We start from the raw sequence: 16,323 nt of genomic DNA on the forward strand, positions 1-16,323 counted from the left end.
GTGTTTGCATGCTAATGTGTATTGTCCTTGTTGGATCTGTGTAATGTCTTCCTGCTCAGGTTTGAGCTAGCCAAGAGGCAGTATATTGGGCATGTAGCATTCAAAGTGTATGTTCGTCCCGGCAGTTATACGCTGTGCACGGAAAGCCAAGAGCACTCCTCTGAACTGCAGCAGCGTGTGGCACCAGACGTCAAGGCATCCAAGACATCCGCTGCGGCAACAATGTGGTCCACGAAGGAACGTGGCGCCGTGGAGCTGTGTGGCTTGCTGATCAAAGTTGAGCCAGTAGCACAGGCAACTGAACTCACAGCGTGTTCATAAGGCCAGTACATGTCTAGTCTAGTGTTTCAGTCCTGCTAGGTCCTTGCTAGCTTGTCAATGGTGTAGCGTTAGACCCAGGTTTATCAGTGAAATCCAGTCTCGAGACCCACATCCTATGAACCAAGTCATTTATTGTACCCCCCCCCCCCCCCCCCCGGCTGTACTAATTACAGGTTTACTTACACACGTGCACCTGCAAGCCAACACACAACCTAGGAGCGTGCCCTGCGTTCAGTGCAAGCAGGGCAGTTTGAGTGCCCAACTATTATTTTTATCCTCACGCCTAAGTAAGATACCTTCCGGTCCTCAGCTGTGCTGGGACCCTGATACTTATTTTTGCACTTATTTTCCATCCTTCATCAACATGCTAGTCCATTATTCTGTTCAGACCGTGCAGGGCACTGGGCAGCTATCACCATGAATTTGATTTTTTTTGAAAGCCATGTGATCCAGTGCGACACCAGCTATCCGCGCGTCTCATTCTGGAATGCACTGCTGCCAGGCTGTCGCTGGTTACGACATCCTGTTACACACCGATTCTTTTTCTAGTGCCATTTGTGAATTGTCAATATAACATGGTCCATGATTTGTTGCTGTGGCTACAGTGGCAAGTGAAGAAATTTGGACTCCGTTCACAGGTGCCCTGTTCCCGGGGCTGTACTTTGTTACGGCTGTCCGTATTGACGAACTTATCCTTCCGGATGAAATCCAAATGAATCCCTGCTTTCATGGTACATTCTGGTAGCGCACCCAAACTACCAGTGGATTCACGAAAGGTGAAAATATAATATTATTATTTTTGAAGGTGGTGTTCAAAATCACCAAAAAAACACCAAAAAACGTACATGTATTTTATGCAAGAATTTCATGAACATTTCAAACTATGAACTATAATCATGCTGCTCAAATGGTTAAAGTATGTACAGGGGGGGGGGGGGGGGGGGGGTAAAAGAGTAAGTAATCAGCGAGATTATCACAATACTACGCAATCGTGGTAACACCGTGCTATGTACATGGCTTTACATACGGTACAACGACCGTCTGCCGCTAGCGCTGCTGCTGTGGCCACAGCGATTTGTTGGCGCTTGCGCTTATTCGTCATCATCGTCATCATCGTCATCATTGTCTCCGTTGACGATGGGATCACCTTCGCCTTCCCCGTCCTCTTTGGGGGTGTACTTGAGTTTAGCGACATGACCCAGGTACTGCATCGTGTACATATTGTCATCGCAGCTGTGACAACATGCAGAGCACAACAACAATAGCAACAACATACTGTAAAATTAAAAAAAGAGCGGACCATAAGTTTACAAGTTATCTGTTTTGTCCAACACTAACGATTATAAGCAGGATAATGGCGAGTCAAAAGGTGCAACAATCTGTCCCCCGTGAATTCCGTGATTCCGCGGATTGCAGAATTTCCGCAGAATCCAGTAGTGTCCGCAGAATTAGAAAATCCCGCGGAATATTGCAGAAAAGAGAGAAAAACTGCTTTTTTTCTGGAGACTTTTGATGTATTTCACAGCCAAACCAACCCGCTTGTGACTTTCAAAATCAACTTGCACGGTACATTTTGGAGCTTTCAATTTTTTGGACCAGGATTGCGCAAAATTTCAGTTCAGAATTTATAGGGACAACAAACTTCGGTGGTGTTGCGGAAATGCAATCTATTTTTACGCTCATTTCCCTTGCAGAATTACCGCAGAATTTACTGTTTTCAACCGCAGAATTCTGCATGGAATTTCTGATATTCTGCCGCGGACTTCACGGGGGACAGAACAATTACCACAAAACTGACTGATGTGATAGTGACATTCAACGACCTGATGCTTAGCTGCATCACGTCTGGACTGCGCAAACCAACAGCCTTCCAACTTGAAAGGTTCAAAGTTATGAAAATTTCGGTAAACCAGTTTTCCAGATCCAAAAATGCATTTTACACACCGTGTGGCATGGAATGGTTGAATTTAGGCCGCGTTTTATTTTAGGTAAAAATTACCTGTACCGAAGTTACCGAAAATAAATCTCCACCGAATTTTTCCGGTTTTATAGTACATCATCATCATCAAGTAACTCCCTGCACTGAAAGCTGAAAGCAGGACTTGTTCCGTGAAGTACAGACACGCACGTCCGCACGCATGTCCACGTCCACACACACAGTCCCTATGCTCAAACCCAGCAAGCACAGACAAGAGGAAGTTGGAAAGATAAAACTCGGATGTTGAGCCAGGGTTCTAGCCAAAGGGGGGGGGGGGGCAGCCCCCCCCCCTTACTCTGTTTGCGCGCTCCCTGTGAAAAAGTGCCGTCCCCTACTCCTTTTCCAATTTTTGTGTTTTTTCATGCCACGAAAATGCAGTCGATAGCCAGTACTATTAGAGGGTTCATAAAGGCACATTTGTCTGGCTGGGGTGAAGTCAGGAGTTCACCCCGTACGTTGCATTTTGCACTGCAAGACAGTTACAGTCACACCTCGCTTATCCGGTCCTCTTTTATCCGGATCCCTTACCATCCGGAAGAAAATCGTTCGTTACTGATTTACAGCATACGCCATGCATACATACAGTATGTATGTTCGATTATCCGGTTCCCTCGCCTATCCGGATATTTTTTGTGGAAAACGGATGTGTGCAGTTATGTGAGGTCTGACTGTATTTTGAAAATGGAAAATGGGTTACGGGGCAACTGATTTTACAGCCAGGGAAAAGAAAATCGATTGGCAGAGTGCAACGAAGTTTACGCTTGTGCTTTTATTAGCTGGCTTTTGGGGCGTCATGCATACGGAAATGCGCTGAAATCGAAATTCCAACACGTATTTTTCAGCGCGTATCAGGCGCGTACCGGCGTACATGCCAGTCGTTTTGACTGGCGGGGTCAAAATATTAGTACCGTATTTTTCCGGTTGTAAGTCGACCTTTCACGACTAAAAATAGAAGGAGAAAGGGTGGGGGTCGACTTACAACCGGGATTCAACTTATAACCGGGAACTATCAGTATCTTTAAAAAATGAACTGCACTGCATGCACGAGTGCACCGTGTGTACACATTTGTGGCCTTTTTCAAGGATTGGGACGTTATACCCTCCGATAAGGAACGTTTACATGATTTGTTGATGTGTTAGTAGCAGGGAGTAGTGGTAGTGCTTCGCTGGGTGAAAACTTTAAAACGCAGAACTGAGACCTCCGGATACGGGGGTCGACCTATAACCGGGGTCGACCTACAACCGATAAAATACGGTACTCGAAGACGTCGCACGCCCTAAAATACAAGTCGAATTGCTGTTTTTCGCGAAAGCCCGAGCGAGCGCTTGGGCACGCATGCGTACTGCGCCCACGCGCCAGTTGTGAACACAGCGTTTGTGTCACATTTCGCAGATCATGTGTGGAGCTCGTGTCCGCTCGAAGATAAATTGAGCATGGATTGACTCCACAACGTGCAATGTGTGTACACGGTTCGTGCCGTATGACCTACAGACAGGACACCACCTCCACAACTCGACCACGAAAGGACGAGATGGTGGGGTGCGCTGGCGGTACTTTACGGTATGACTGTGTAGTACCTGCTAAGACACAGCAGAATAGTGCACTGCTGATCACTGAGTTGATCATTGAGTTGATCACTGAGTTGATCATTGAGTTGATCATTGAGTTGATCATTGAGTTGATCATTGAGTTGATCATTGAGTTGATCATTGAGTTGATCATTGAGTTGATCATTGAGTTTGTCACTTACAGCTTCTCCACGTCCTCGTGTTTCTGTGCCATGGCCTTGTGTAGTGACTGCAGTGCGGGCATCAGAGTGTTGCAATGCTCCTTGAAGGTGCGTGCGTGCGCTCGCAGCAGCGCTCCCGACCAGGTCAAGTAGAACTGCAGGTGGCGAGATGTCTCAAACAGGCCGCCCAAGGTCTTCAGAAGCAGCTCGGCATACTTTGCAGGTAGCTGCCTGCAGAGCATCTCCACTGCACACGAGAACAGGCCGGGGAGGAAGAACAAGACAACATAACTACATGTATATCAATATTCTACACAAAGTACTCCCCTGCCCCCCCCCCCACACACACACATAGGCATCTGAATAAAAAAATTTAAACGAACTTAGAAGAGCAGTATATAAGTGGTGCTTTTCAGGCACAATCTTCCTCAGCCTACTCAAGCTCAACTGATGAGGGGTGAATTCCCCGAAACACTGTGTATGGAGCAGGGAGTGGTGCTTTCTTGCAGGTTTGCCGAGCGGAAGGTGCGACGTGCTCCTCGTGAGCTCCGGATGGCAGTCATGAGTCAGTCAAGTGTCAAGTTCGGCAAGAAGCGTGTGCTCCTCGTTGGAACAACCAACTTTATGAAAAAAATTAAGTGGGAGAAATTGGGAGTAGGAGCAGCAGTAGCAGCAAAGCAGAACGCCTCACCTTCATCTGCAGGCACTGTCTCAATGACTCGCTGGATCATGTCAATCTCATTGAGGCGCAGACTCATGACCACGGCATTGAGCATCTCGCCCTTGTCCAGCAATGAGCAGATACGCGATACGGTGACATCGACATCCAGCTCGATCGGATCAAACACCACACTGGCATCCAGAGAATAGATCAGCAGACCTTCTGTGGAGGCAGCAGCCCATGCTCGACCTGGATGATCACACACACACACAAGCACACACACATACAAGTACACATCATGCACACATACATACAACTCTATTCAAACATACAGATCTAAAAACAAAAGAGAGGGGTGATGTTGCCCACATCACAGTGCGTTGGTCAAGCAAGCAGAACGACCAAGCGACGCGAATGTGATACAGCAGTGTTGGCCAGTGGAATTCGCCACTATGAATAACAAAGCGCCCAGAAGCGACAGACGAGCAGCCAGAGTCCAGCTCAGCGACACCCAGCAAGCACAGGCAGTGTCAGCTGCCCACCGATGAAGCAGTTGCTTACAACAAGCCACAGATACCCCAGCAGTTACGGGCGGTGCAGGGTGGTGCCAGAAGCACAATGGAAACAAACGCAGAGTGCAGTGCACTGCAGTGCACTGTACTGCAGCATTGTACTACAGTGTGTTGTACAGTGTACTGTATTGAACGGCGGCACACGGCAAAACTAGAAGGCACTTCTAACTAAGAGCAATAACGCACCCAGTGCCCCACTACGCAGGGAAAGGAGTAAAGAGCAGTTCTACTAGGATATTTAACACTATGTATTGCTTGCCAGGTGACTGCGTGAGAAAGAGCAGCTATGCTAACAACACCACTATCAACACAACACACTCTGCTGTGTGAGAATTTAAAGAGCAGCTATGCTAACGACACCATTATCAACACACCACACTCTGGCAGCTAGATGCAGCAGCAGCCTACCTGTGGGCGAGAATTGCACTGATTTGGTGCGGATTTCGGGCTTCGTTCTGCGACTACTCTTGTCACCTACACCAGACCAGCACACAGCAGCACATGCACATGCATATGTAATGCAATTCAGAAAAAGGGTGAGAAGGTACCAGCTGCATCACTGACATGAATCACGTTAAATGCTAATCACGTTAAATGCCAAACCTAGACGGCGAGACTTTGACGCTGGGAGTGTCAGCGGAAGGTGCCAATTTGTCACTGCACTTGCATATCGCTTCCTTTAACACCAGCATCCAAAAACATCCAGTGTGCACTGAAAACCATGACAAATCTCACCCCCCCCCCCCCCCCCCCCCCCACACACACACACAGATGCACACACAGAGTATGACACACACACACACACACACACACTTACACCAGCCCAGGCACAACTTTAATGCACACATAGTAGTAGGAGTGACGGAGTTATGGTTGACACTTCACAAGAATCTAGCTCAAGCTGGCACTCACCAACAGCCACGCCTGGCAGAGTTTTCTTCTGCTTCTCTTGATCACTGTCGCTGTCGTGATCAATCAGGTCTAGTGGACCAAACTCGGTCATGTTGGCACTGTTCAGGAACGCCTACACACAAACACACACACAAACACACACACACACACACACATACACACACACACACATACACACACGCACCACCACCACCACACAAGTACACACACACAGACATACACAGCAGCAGCAGCAGCAGCACACACACACACACACACACACACACACACACACACACACACACACACACACACACACACACACACACATCAGTACGTGAAGCGCAACGCAAAGGGTAACGATGTTATGTCTGGTCTGGAAGTGCGATGAAAACAACTCCAATGCACAGGGACAGTGCTGGAGAGTCTTCTTCTCAGACTAACTCAGATCTCAGTCCAGACTACCCGCTGGATTGAAGCAAAATTATTATAAACAAGCAGAGGAAAAAGCACTACCGGATATGCTTCACACCAACATGGCCTGCTGCATAAAACGGTGACCTCAAAACAGTCAACATGCAGAGGGGTTAGAATACATGTCAGTACAGAGCGTGGACGGGCATGCAAGTAAAACACAGTACATGACGTCATGTACATCTACTGTTGTGGACTGATTGAAATCCGGTGGAATGATTGGGGCCGGCGCCCCGTACTGCCTTAGTGCACGCACGCACTGTAGCTCACGCGCACACTGCAAAAATGGACCAGCAGCGCTCGTAGCTGCAAGGCCAGCGGCCCATGGCAGCTTGATTTCTCAATGGATTTCAATGTCCATATCTGTACGAGTAGTTGTGGGTTTGCATGCTGCAACCTAAAGCCAGGTAAAGCTAGAGAAGCAGCAGCAGGCACACATGTGGCATGTGCAGTGCTACTGCTGGGCAAGCTCAACTTACCGACATGCCATCGAATGATCGGTTTCTGGAGATCACAAACTTCTTGACCAGTGCCTGCACGCGCAAAAGAAATCATTATCAGAGCCAGATAGGATAACAAGCATGGCATCATTATCAGAGCCAGATAGGATAACAAGCATGACATCGGTCAAAGGTGGCGAGTGCATAACTGTACTCATTTGTCATTTTCAGTACTGAACTGAACATTGAATGATGCAGAGCGCACACTGAGAAACAGCGCTTGCAAGAAACTACCATACTTCAAGAAGCATTCATGTATTTGTAATTTTGTATCAAGCAGCTACATGTATGAAAACTTCAAACTCAGAAGAGAAAGCAGCAACAGCAGCAACGATAGCAGCAATAGCGAAAGCAGCAGCAGCAGGCATTAGACGGAAGAAAAACTACAATGTAGAATGGGAGCATACCTGTTGAGCAACGTTGTAGATGCAGACGAACTTTGAGCGGCCACCGGCCAGCAAGCAAGATCCATCGGCTGTGTAACACAAGTCGGTGAACGTCCTAGCAGCCACACCATCCATGCATACATACACAAACAGCCATACCATTCGTGCATACATACACATACACAACAGCCACACCATCCATGCACACACACATAGACAAACAGAGCCGGTCAAGGCAGCTCCAAGTAAGAGTGCTCGATGCACAAAGGTGCAGAGCAGTATATACACGTGAATGCCACCGTCTGACGATCGCTGAAATGCGCGCAACTTGAAGTTACTACACAGCCTTTAAGCTTTCCCCTCCGTTGCTTGTGTGCATACACAAACACAAACACACCACGTACAGTGAGGCTACAGCATAGCAGGGCAAAGCGTGCATACCCCCCCCCCCCCCCCCCTCCAGACTAACACTTGAGCGCACTACATGTGACAGTCATGATTTACATTCGTTGTCATCAGCAACTCAACAGCATGAAAGAAAGACTGGCCAGCTTACTTTCCGCCAGCAGTATGCTTAGCAGTAACCATGTCTGTAGCACGACGGCCACCACCGAGATCACGCCGACCCTCAATGCTGCCCTGCTGCTTGCAGTTCATGTCGAAGAACGTAATCGTCCCGTCCAGAGTGCTGACAGCAAACTGATGACCATCCTGGCGAAACGCCAGCGCAACAGCTTTACATGGACAAACGCACGCACGCACGCCATGTACCACACAAACACGCACACACACACACACACACACACACACACACACACACACACACACACACACACACACACACACACACACACACACACACAATCTTCCGTATATAAGTGTACTTGTACAAAAAATCTCACCAAATTAAGACCATTACTCTAGGCCCCTTTTCGCCCCTGGGCCCCACTGTATTATTGGTGGCCCACTTGGGTGCTTACATTTACCGCCAAATCTGGAAGCATACATTTGGGTCCCTTTGGTCATTCTCATCACAGTGATGGTCTGTGTTATAACAGTGAAGCCGGCCACCAGTCACGATGAAACAAAGATGATCTGTTTGCTTGCATTGGGAACCTCTACTTTCCTAGTATGTATCATATTTTCCGGAGTATAAGCCGTACCCAGATCTTTTTCGTCACAGAATACAGACATGTAGCCTGTTTGTCACAGAATACAGACATGTAGCCTGTTTGTCACAGAATACAGACATGTAGCCTGTTTTTCACAGAATACTGTTTGTCACAGAATACAGACAAATAGCCTGTTTGTCACAGAATACAGACAAATAGCCTGTTTGTCACAGAATACAGACAAATAGCCTGTTTTTCACAGAATACAGACATGTAGCCTGTTTTTCACAGAATACAGACATGCAGCCTGTTTTTCACAGAATACAGACATGTAGCCTGTTTTTCACAGAATACAGACATGTAGCCAGTTTTTCACAGAATACAGACATGTAGCCTGTTTTTCACAGAATACAGACATGTAGCCTGTTTTTCACAGAATACAGACATGTAGCCCGTTTTTCACAGAATACAGACATGTAGCCTGTTTTTCACAGAATACAGACATGTAGCCTGTTTTTCACAGAATACAGACATGTAGCCTGTTTTTCACAGAATACAGACATGTAGCCTGTTTTTCACAGAATACAGACATGTAGCCTGTTTTTCACAGAATACAGACATGTAGCCTGTTTGTCACAGAATACAGACATGTAGCCCGTTTTTCACAGAATACAGACATGTAGCCAGTTTTTCACAGAATACAGACATGTAGCCCGTTTTTCACAGAATACAGACATGTAGCCCGTTTTTCACAGAATACAGACATGTAGCCCGTTTTTCACAGAATACAGACATGTAGCCCGTTTTTCACAGAATACAGACATGTAGCCCGTTTTTCACAGAATACAGACATGTAGCCCGTTTTTCACAGAATACAGACATGTAGCCCGTTTTTCACAGAATACAGACATGTAGCCTGTTTTTCACAGAATACAGACATGTAGCCTGTTTTTCACAGAATACAGACATGTAGCCCGTTTTTCACAGAATACAGACATGTAGCCTGTTTTTCACAGAATACAGACATGTAGCCTGTTTTTCACAGAATACAGACATGTAGCCTGTTTTTCACAGAATACAGACATGTAGCCTGTTTTTCACAGAATACAGACATGTAGCCCGTTTTTCACAGAATACAGACATGTAGCCTGTTTTTCACAGAATACAGACATGTAGCCCGTTTTTCACAGAATACAGACATGTAGCCCGTTTTTCACAGAATACAGACATGTAGCCTGTTTTTCACAGAATACAGACATGTAGCCTGTTTTTCACAGAATACAGACATGTAGCCTGTTTTTCACAGAATACAGACATGTAGCCTGTTTTTCACAGAATACAGACATGTAGCCTGTTTTTCACGGTTCATTTGACCATAGTACAAGTAGTACCCGTATCTCCCCGAATATAAGTCGCACCTTTTTACACTAGACCCCAAGAGCAAAGAAGGGGGTACGACTTACAATTGAGCGTGACTTCTTACTGATGTGACTATATTGAAACAATCTGACTCGGACCTGAAAATGGGGATGCGACTTATAATCGAGTGCGGCCTATATAAATCGGGGAAATACGGTATAAGTCGCACTGACTTTTTGTTGTTGGGTGAATTAAGAGTGTTTAGAGTGCGGCTTATAGTCCGGGAAAACGCAGTACGTGTTTTCTATTGCTGACAACTGGTTTTCCACAACATACCATCAGAGTTGACTTGTATTGTTTCCTGCGCGCTGGAGCGATTCAAGACATCCCACGTGCGTACGGTCTTGTCCCAGGAGCAGGAAACAAGCTGCGCGGTGCTGGGCTGGAACGCCACTCCACTCACTGGACCTTCGTGTCCAGAGAGCAACTGCAACAAGCAAGCACGTACAGACACAGACCTGCTTATCACGACGATGAAGATGATTATGATGTAAGCTTGAAACAGCAGCTTGTGATGGAAAAGCACCATTCAAAAGTTGGCAAGGCTGAGAAGCCCATCATCACTCGCTTAGGCCCATCTCGCACCACATGGCTTGCAATGGCTGTACACGCATCAGGGGTGTAGCTCACACATGTGTGGTATGGTGACCATGTATCACTGGCAACCTCATAGCTGACATTTTTAGGGGTCAAACGGGTGTACCGGGTACCCGCCCGTTAATCTCAGGTACCCGTTTGTAAAAAGAAAAAAGAAAAAAAGGTGATCCTATCGTATTCCAAGACTCAAAATAGGAGTGCGGATACTCTTTTCCTTTTTCCTGTGCATTCCCGCTTTCGACTTTATCAGGCAGGAGCAGGCTGAAAGACAGGCTTGACAGTTGTTCTCTCCACTCTAGTGCAAGTAAAATCCTCGTACTGGAGGTTTTTGATTGTGATGTGAGAAAATGCAAGACTTGAAACTCGTTCAAGGTGGCAGCTGAGGAACTAGAAAGTTACGATGGTTCTCCGACATCGAACCTGCCACAGTACTTGATGAACTAGTGTCACCAGGCTGAGTGACCAGTCGGAGTGTCACAAACGGTGATGTCCGTAGGTGGTAGCTACATGTATGATACTCATGGTTCTAGTTTGTTCCTTCAATCGACGAGCTGAAAAGTAGTTCGAAATATTGCATACAAGATTACGGATTTGTGAAGATTCATTTCACGAGTTCAACAAGCTAGCACTAGCAGCTAGCTGGCCAGCAGCACATCAGCTGCGTCAGGCACCCCAGCTAGCTATGGGCGCGAACATCTTCTGAATGCAACGAGTACCAGTTCTCTGCGAACATAGCAAATAGGATTGCGCGAGATCACGGAAGTTTTGCTAAACCCCTCTGTCCTTGCATGGCTTGAATCACATCGATCTGCAGTTGATTTGCGTACATGTATCAAAATACATGTAGCTTGTAGGACCATCTACATGTACGATTGTAAGTTACTGCCTGTGAAGTTATGTACATGGGCAAATGCACGGATGACATTCATTTGGAACCTTCATTGCCATAATAATATTATGATACACGAATCAATTGCGAATCATAATGTAGTATCAAAATACAACCTGAGAATATACAAATTAAAATCATGATTTATGTGAGAAATGCGCAAAAAAATAATATGGCTGCTAAAGGGTACCCGTTAACCCGCCCGTTAAGAAAATTACCCGTTCGTTAGTTAAAGGTACACCCGTTTGACCCCTAGGTCACATTTTGCTGATTTTGACTATGTAGACAGCCATTAGCTGGTGTGGTGACCGGACTATGCTGACTGCACACGAGTTCCGCGCCTGTGCATGCAGAGAGCACCGGTGCAGTGCCTCTCAAAGGATAAGTTCATGCAGAGGGCACCGACGCAGTGCCTCTCAAAGGATAAGTTCGCTGATGCATTATCAAAAGAGACGCGTCACTGGCACGTAGAAAGAGCACACGCAGCAGCAGCAGTACTACTAGCATTATGGTAGCACTGAGCAACCCAGGGTCGGCCCACCGCCACTCACCTCCAGCAGTCGTCCAGTCTGCATGGACCACACAAACACTTCAAACGTGTCATGTGATCCGGCACACACCAGCTCACCGCTGCTATCCAGAGCCAAGCAGCTGAACTGAGCAGGTCGGGGAGACGCAAACGTACGAAAATTGCGATACCTTTTGTGAAACAGCAGAAATAGAAACAGCAGAGCACATAACTAGTACACCGTATAAAGAGTATGTAAAGCAAAGCGTGTGCAGCTCAATGTTTGCTCACATACGTGAAAGTCAACAACTGGCTGCATGCACATCTCCTCATCTCAAGAAGATGAGAAGGCACAGCATGGCATCAGGGCACCACCAGAACGACACACACACACACACACCTCAGACCTCAGACCTGCCCATCGCGGAAGCGATGATAGCGAACAGCTATGTTAGACATAGCAACTTGTGCTGGGATTACACCATTCAACAGCTTGCAAGGCTGATGAATTGACCGCCACTATTTTTAGCCTGGTATCCACCACACAGCTGATTGAAGTGACTTTTTCTGGCCAGTGAATCCCTATTTTTCATTTTTCCATTTTTTTTTCTACACACACACACCACACCACATACTCCGGCATACACTGGCTGTTGGTAACCACCCAGGAGAATGAAAGAAAAGTCAGGAAGAGACCGAGAAAGAGAAGAAAGACACACACACACACACACACACACACACACACACACACACACACACATATACACACACACATATATACACCCACCCACCCATCCACCCACCCACCCACACACACACCCAAGCCAAAACTGCACGGTTACACCCCTGGAGCGAAAGACAATCACGGATCATCAGGTGGCAGCAGCAGGAGCAGCTTACCGATGTAAATCAAACGCCCTGACAGTACCATCCAGCGATGCACTGATTACTGCCTTGCCGTTGGGCACAAACTGAACAGCAGACACACCGCCCGTGTGCTCCGTGAACGTCACAAAGCAGAAGCCAGTCAGAGTGTTCCAGATCTTCACCTGCACAGTAGAATACGTGTGTTTGAGAGACAGGACAGGACATACTGGGGATAGCATGGAGAACACGCACAGTGAACTCACATCACCGGCTGTCCGAAACGAACTAGGAGGGCATAGCCAGTAGAGCAATATGGTCAAGAACACAGCCATGCAGAGACTAGAGGCCGAGCACCATCATAAATACCATGCAGAAAGCACATCGTTTGACGTTGCTGCTGAAGTAGTGGCTGCATATGAGAGGCAGTGAGAATAGCCGCAGAGTGCTCACTCCCACTAGCACATCAATAAAGTAGTCCCACGTCACCATACTAATGTGTGCAGGAGTGTACTACTGAGCGAGGACAGAGATCATACTAATGTGTGCAGGAGTGTACTACTGAGCGAGAACAGAGATCATACTAATGTGTACAGGATTGTACTACTGAGCGAGAACAGAGATCGAACAAATAAAGCCCTCAGCTTCCAATGGAGTGAGTACAGTACAAGAAACCCATAATCAGTGTGTTCAGCAGTACTTTCATTTTGGCCAGTAGCCCACAGGCAGTTCAGTAGCCCACTGGCAGTACCGTAAAAGTCCGTAAATAAGGGGTCGTCCATAATTATCGAACTTTTTTCACGAAACGAAATAATTTCGTTATGGGGTGGGTGGGGGTTGACCAATTTCGTTTGAGAAAAGTTCGATACATGTACATGGCCATAGGAGCAGTGACGCACTTGCGACTTTTGTTGTACATGCATGTATATGTCAAAAAATTTACGTTCTGAGGGAGAGGGAGGGAGGGGTTGGGTCTAAACTAAAATAATTCGTTTGGTGAAAAAAGTTCGATATTTACGGACGGCCCCTAAGTATGTATTTACTTTCGAATTTAGTGACCACACCCGTACTAACTTTCGGGCGGGTACTGACTTTCGGGCACGAACTAACTTTCGGACCTGACTTGTGTGTAGTGGAGAAGTCATTTTCATGTAGATGTACATGTACATGCTGCGTGCTGACTTCAACAGACAGAGCCAAAAGACTTCAACAGACAGAGCCAAAAGACTTCAACAGATAGAGCCAAAAGAATGAAGGGGGTATTTCTTTCGGGCAGGTACTTATTTACGGACTTTTACGGTAACCTATGATTGATTGACTGCTAGTCGACAGCCCAATGGAAATTGTTCATTTTATCAGGAGTAAGCAGCTAGTCCGAGCCGGCACTGTACCTTGGAATCATCGCCACCAGTAGCCAGGTACTGGCCATCAGGCGAGTAGGCCAGGCAGCTCATGTCGTAGAAGTGACCCTGCTGCTTCATCAAGTAGGACTCGCTGGCCCATTCCCAGACCAGCAGCTGGCCGCGAGACCGGCAGCCAAACGCCAGCCAGTCACCGGTGGAGTTGATGGCCACGGAGGAAACTTTCTGCTGAGATATTCTGCACAGCAATGAAGGATATCAAGGAAAATGTGATGACTTCATGAGCCATGCAATGCTGAATTCAGGGTACAGAGAAGTGAGGCACCATGACATGGCGTTTTGAGCAGTGCTCATGGTTACGGCAGCTGATCGTTACACCGTGCTTTTACTTACGCAGGAATTTTGAAATTTCATGAAATTAAAAAAAAAAGAAAAGAAAAGTTAGGCACAACAAATCTACATTGGCATGTTGATGTGCCAGTACACTCTTCAAATTCCCTGCTCCTACTCCTATTAAAACAAATCATGCTATATGAACGGCACTACTTACGTGAGTGAATGGATTTGATTGAACTCAGGCATATCGTAGAGTGAGAACACGCCGTTACTGAAGCCAATCACCAGCAAGTTGCGCTCCTTGTGGAACGCAGAGCAGGCGATGTGTGCCTTCTCCTGTATGAACAGGTGCCTGTGGAGTGCAACACAAGTCGCAGAGTGCGTGAATGCAAGCGCGCGTGCACACACAGACCAGATATTAAGGTCCACAGTGGCCACTTGAAGCTTCCAAGTAGCAGCAGCACTGAGGCCAGAACCAATACATCGAAAATTGAGAGATGGTAGAAAAACGGCAACAGAATAAGCCCCGCGGGTGAATTAGCTGTTGATCCCGTGTTGAAGAAAACAGGTCTTAGAACACATCATCTACAGTACAACAATCTATTTACTCTTTACGTGAAGAGAGAGAGAGTGACCCGCACTGAGCCCCAAACCCAGTAACTCCTGCATCATGCCACGATTGTGTGAGGCAGACTACACTAACATCTGGTGTATAAAGCAACGAAAAAGAAAGAAAGCACTGCTCCACTGTAGTACTAGTACTCACTTGTCATCCTCCTTGAGGGACCAGCGCAGAGGAACCAAGTTCCTGCCGGGAACTGTTTTAGCGCGTTTCCTGGGAGGTTCTGCAGAATACGACGGCAAATACATATCCAAATGTAATGTCTACAGTACATACTACAAACACTCATCACAAATCAATAACACCACAGCATAATACTTCTTGTACAACCGTTTGGGGAACACATAAACATCAGCCACTCAAAGCATCTTCACTGCAACTCCATGGTACATCCGGATTCACAGAGCAAAAATACATGGGGATCAGAGGTCTAAGGCAAAATTCACATCTGCAAAGACGCAGGCACATGCTAATCTGGTTTAACAACATGATCTACATTTAAAAAATAATAATAATAAAACCTTTTACGCAACCGTATCCGGCGAAACCACAACAGATTCATCAAGTGAAAGTCCAGCACTACAATGTATACATGAAAGGGTCTATCCAACACGTCATGTACTCAGGCGTGTAGCTCACATGGGGCAAGTGCCCCCCAAAAAAAATTTCGACCTGGGTTCAGCATGTACCAGCCACCCTGCACATACATTGAATGCTGCCGTGCACCCCCCCCCCCCCCCCCCCCCCCAGGGAGACCGGCTACGACCCTGTGTACTCAACTAACAAGACTGCATCACCACCATCACCACCCACCTGCTGCGCTACGCTCTTCTTCCCCCGAACTGCTGCTCTCCTCGTCACTGGAAGCCGCTCGCCGCATCTGCTCCAGCTCAGCCAGCGCGTCCTCCAGAGCATGGCTGCAACGCCAGATGAACAGCGAACAGTCCTTACCCAGCGAGTACATCTGCAAAACGAGAGGCACTTGCGTCAAGGAAAAATCCACTCCGGAGCAGACAGCAAGGTATCGAGCTGAGAGCATTATAGAATTTACATGTTGGACACACGAATACAGGCTGGAAAGAAAGGACATCAAAAGATGATC

General features: G+C 47.0%; 2 protein-coding genes across 2 annotated transcripts in view; one reads left to right on the forward strand and one right to left on the reverse strand.

Annotated features, from left to right (window-relative positions):
* The window catches only part of LOC135817920 (neuralized-like protein 4), a 21,239-nt gene extending 19,982 nt beyond the window's left edge, over positions 1 to 1,257 (forward strand). The window contains exon 23 of the mRNA XM_065331226.1: positions 60 to 1,257. Within this exon, the coding sequence (XP_065187298.1) occupies positions 60 to 321 (262 nt within the window). The 3' untranslated portion in view covers positions 322 to 1,257. The remainder of the gene's footprint in view (positions 1 to 59) is intronic.
* Positions 1,088 to 16,275, reverse strand: LOC135817931 (periodic tryptophan protein 2 homolog). Its single transcript, XM_065331234.1, has 15 exons — positions 16,035 to 16,275; positions 15,366 to 15,444; positions 14,814 to 14,951; positions 14,294 to 14,501; positions 12,939 to 13,087; positions 12,082 to 12,229; positions 10,321 to 10,471; positions 8,070 to 8,247; positions 7,535 to 7,628; positions 7,107 to 7,160; positions 6,175 to 6,286; positions 5,671 to 5,736; positions 4,721 to 4,939; positions 4,051 to 4,276; positions 1,088 to 1,554 (listed from the first exon to the last, which is right to left on the reverse strand). The coding sequence occupies exons 1-15, from the start codon at positions 16,258 to 16,260 to the stop codon at positions 1,413 to 1,415; spliced, it is 2,190 nt and encodes a 729-aa protein (XP_065187306.1). The 5' UTR covers positions 16,261 to 16,275; the 3' UTR covers positions 1,088 to 1,412.
* Positions 16,276 to 16,323: the final 48 nt, after the last annotated feature.

Source organism: Sycon ciliatum, chromosome 1, assembly GCF_964019385.1.
Source record: "Sycon ciliatum chromosome 1, ocSycCili1.1, whole genome shotgun sequence".
Taxonomy (NCBI): domain Eukaryota; kingdom Metazoa; phylum Porifera; class Calcarea; order Leucosolenida; family Sycettidae; genus Sycon; species Sycon ciliatum.

Excerpts from the sequence above, each read along its gene's own strand:
- LOC135817931 (XM_065331234.1), bottom strand. The coding sequence starts at position 16,260 with ATGCTCTCAGCTCGATACCTTGCTGTCTGCTCCGGAGTGGATTTTTCC. Across the intron at positions 13,088-14,293 it reads CTGGTGGCGATGATTCCAAG|GTGAAGATCTGGAACACTCT; the intron begins GTACAGTGCCGG and ends TCTACTGTGCAG. Across the intron at positions 6,287-7,106 it reads GATCATTCGATGGCATGTCG|GCGTTCCTGAACAGTGCCAA; the intron begins GTAAGTTGAGCT and ends GTTTGTGTGTAG.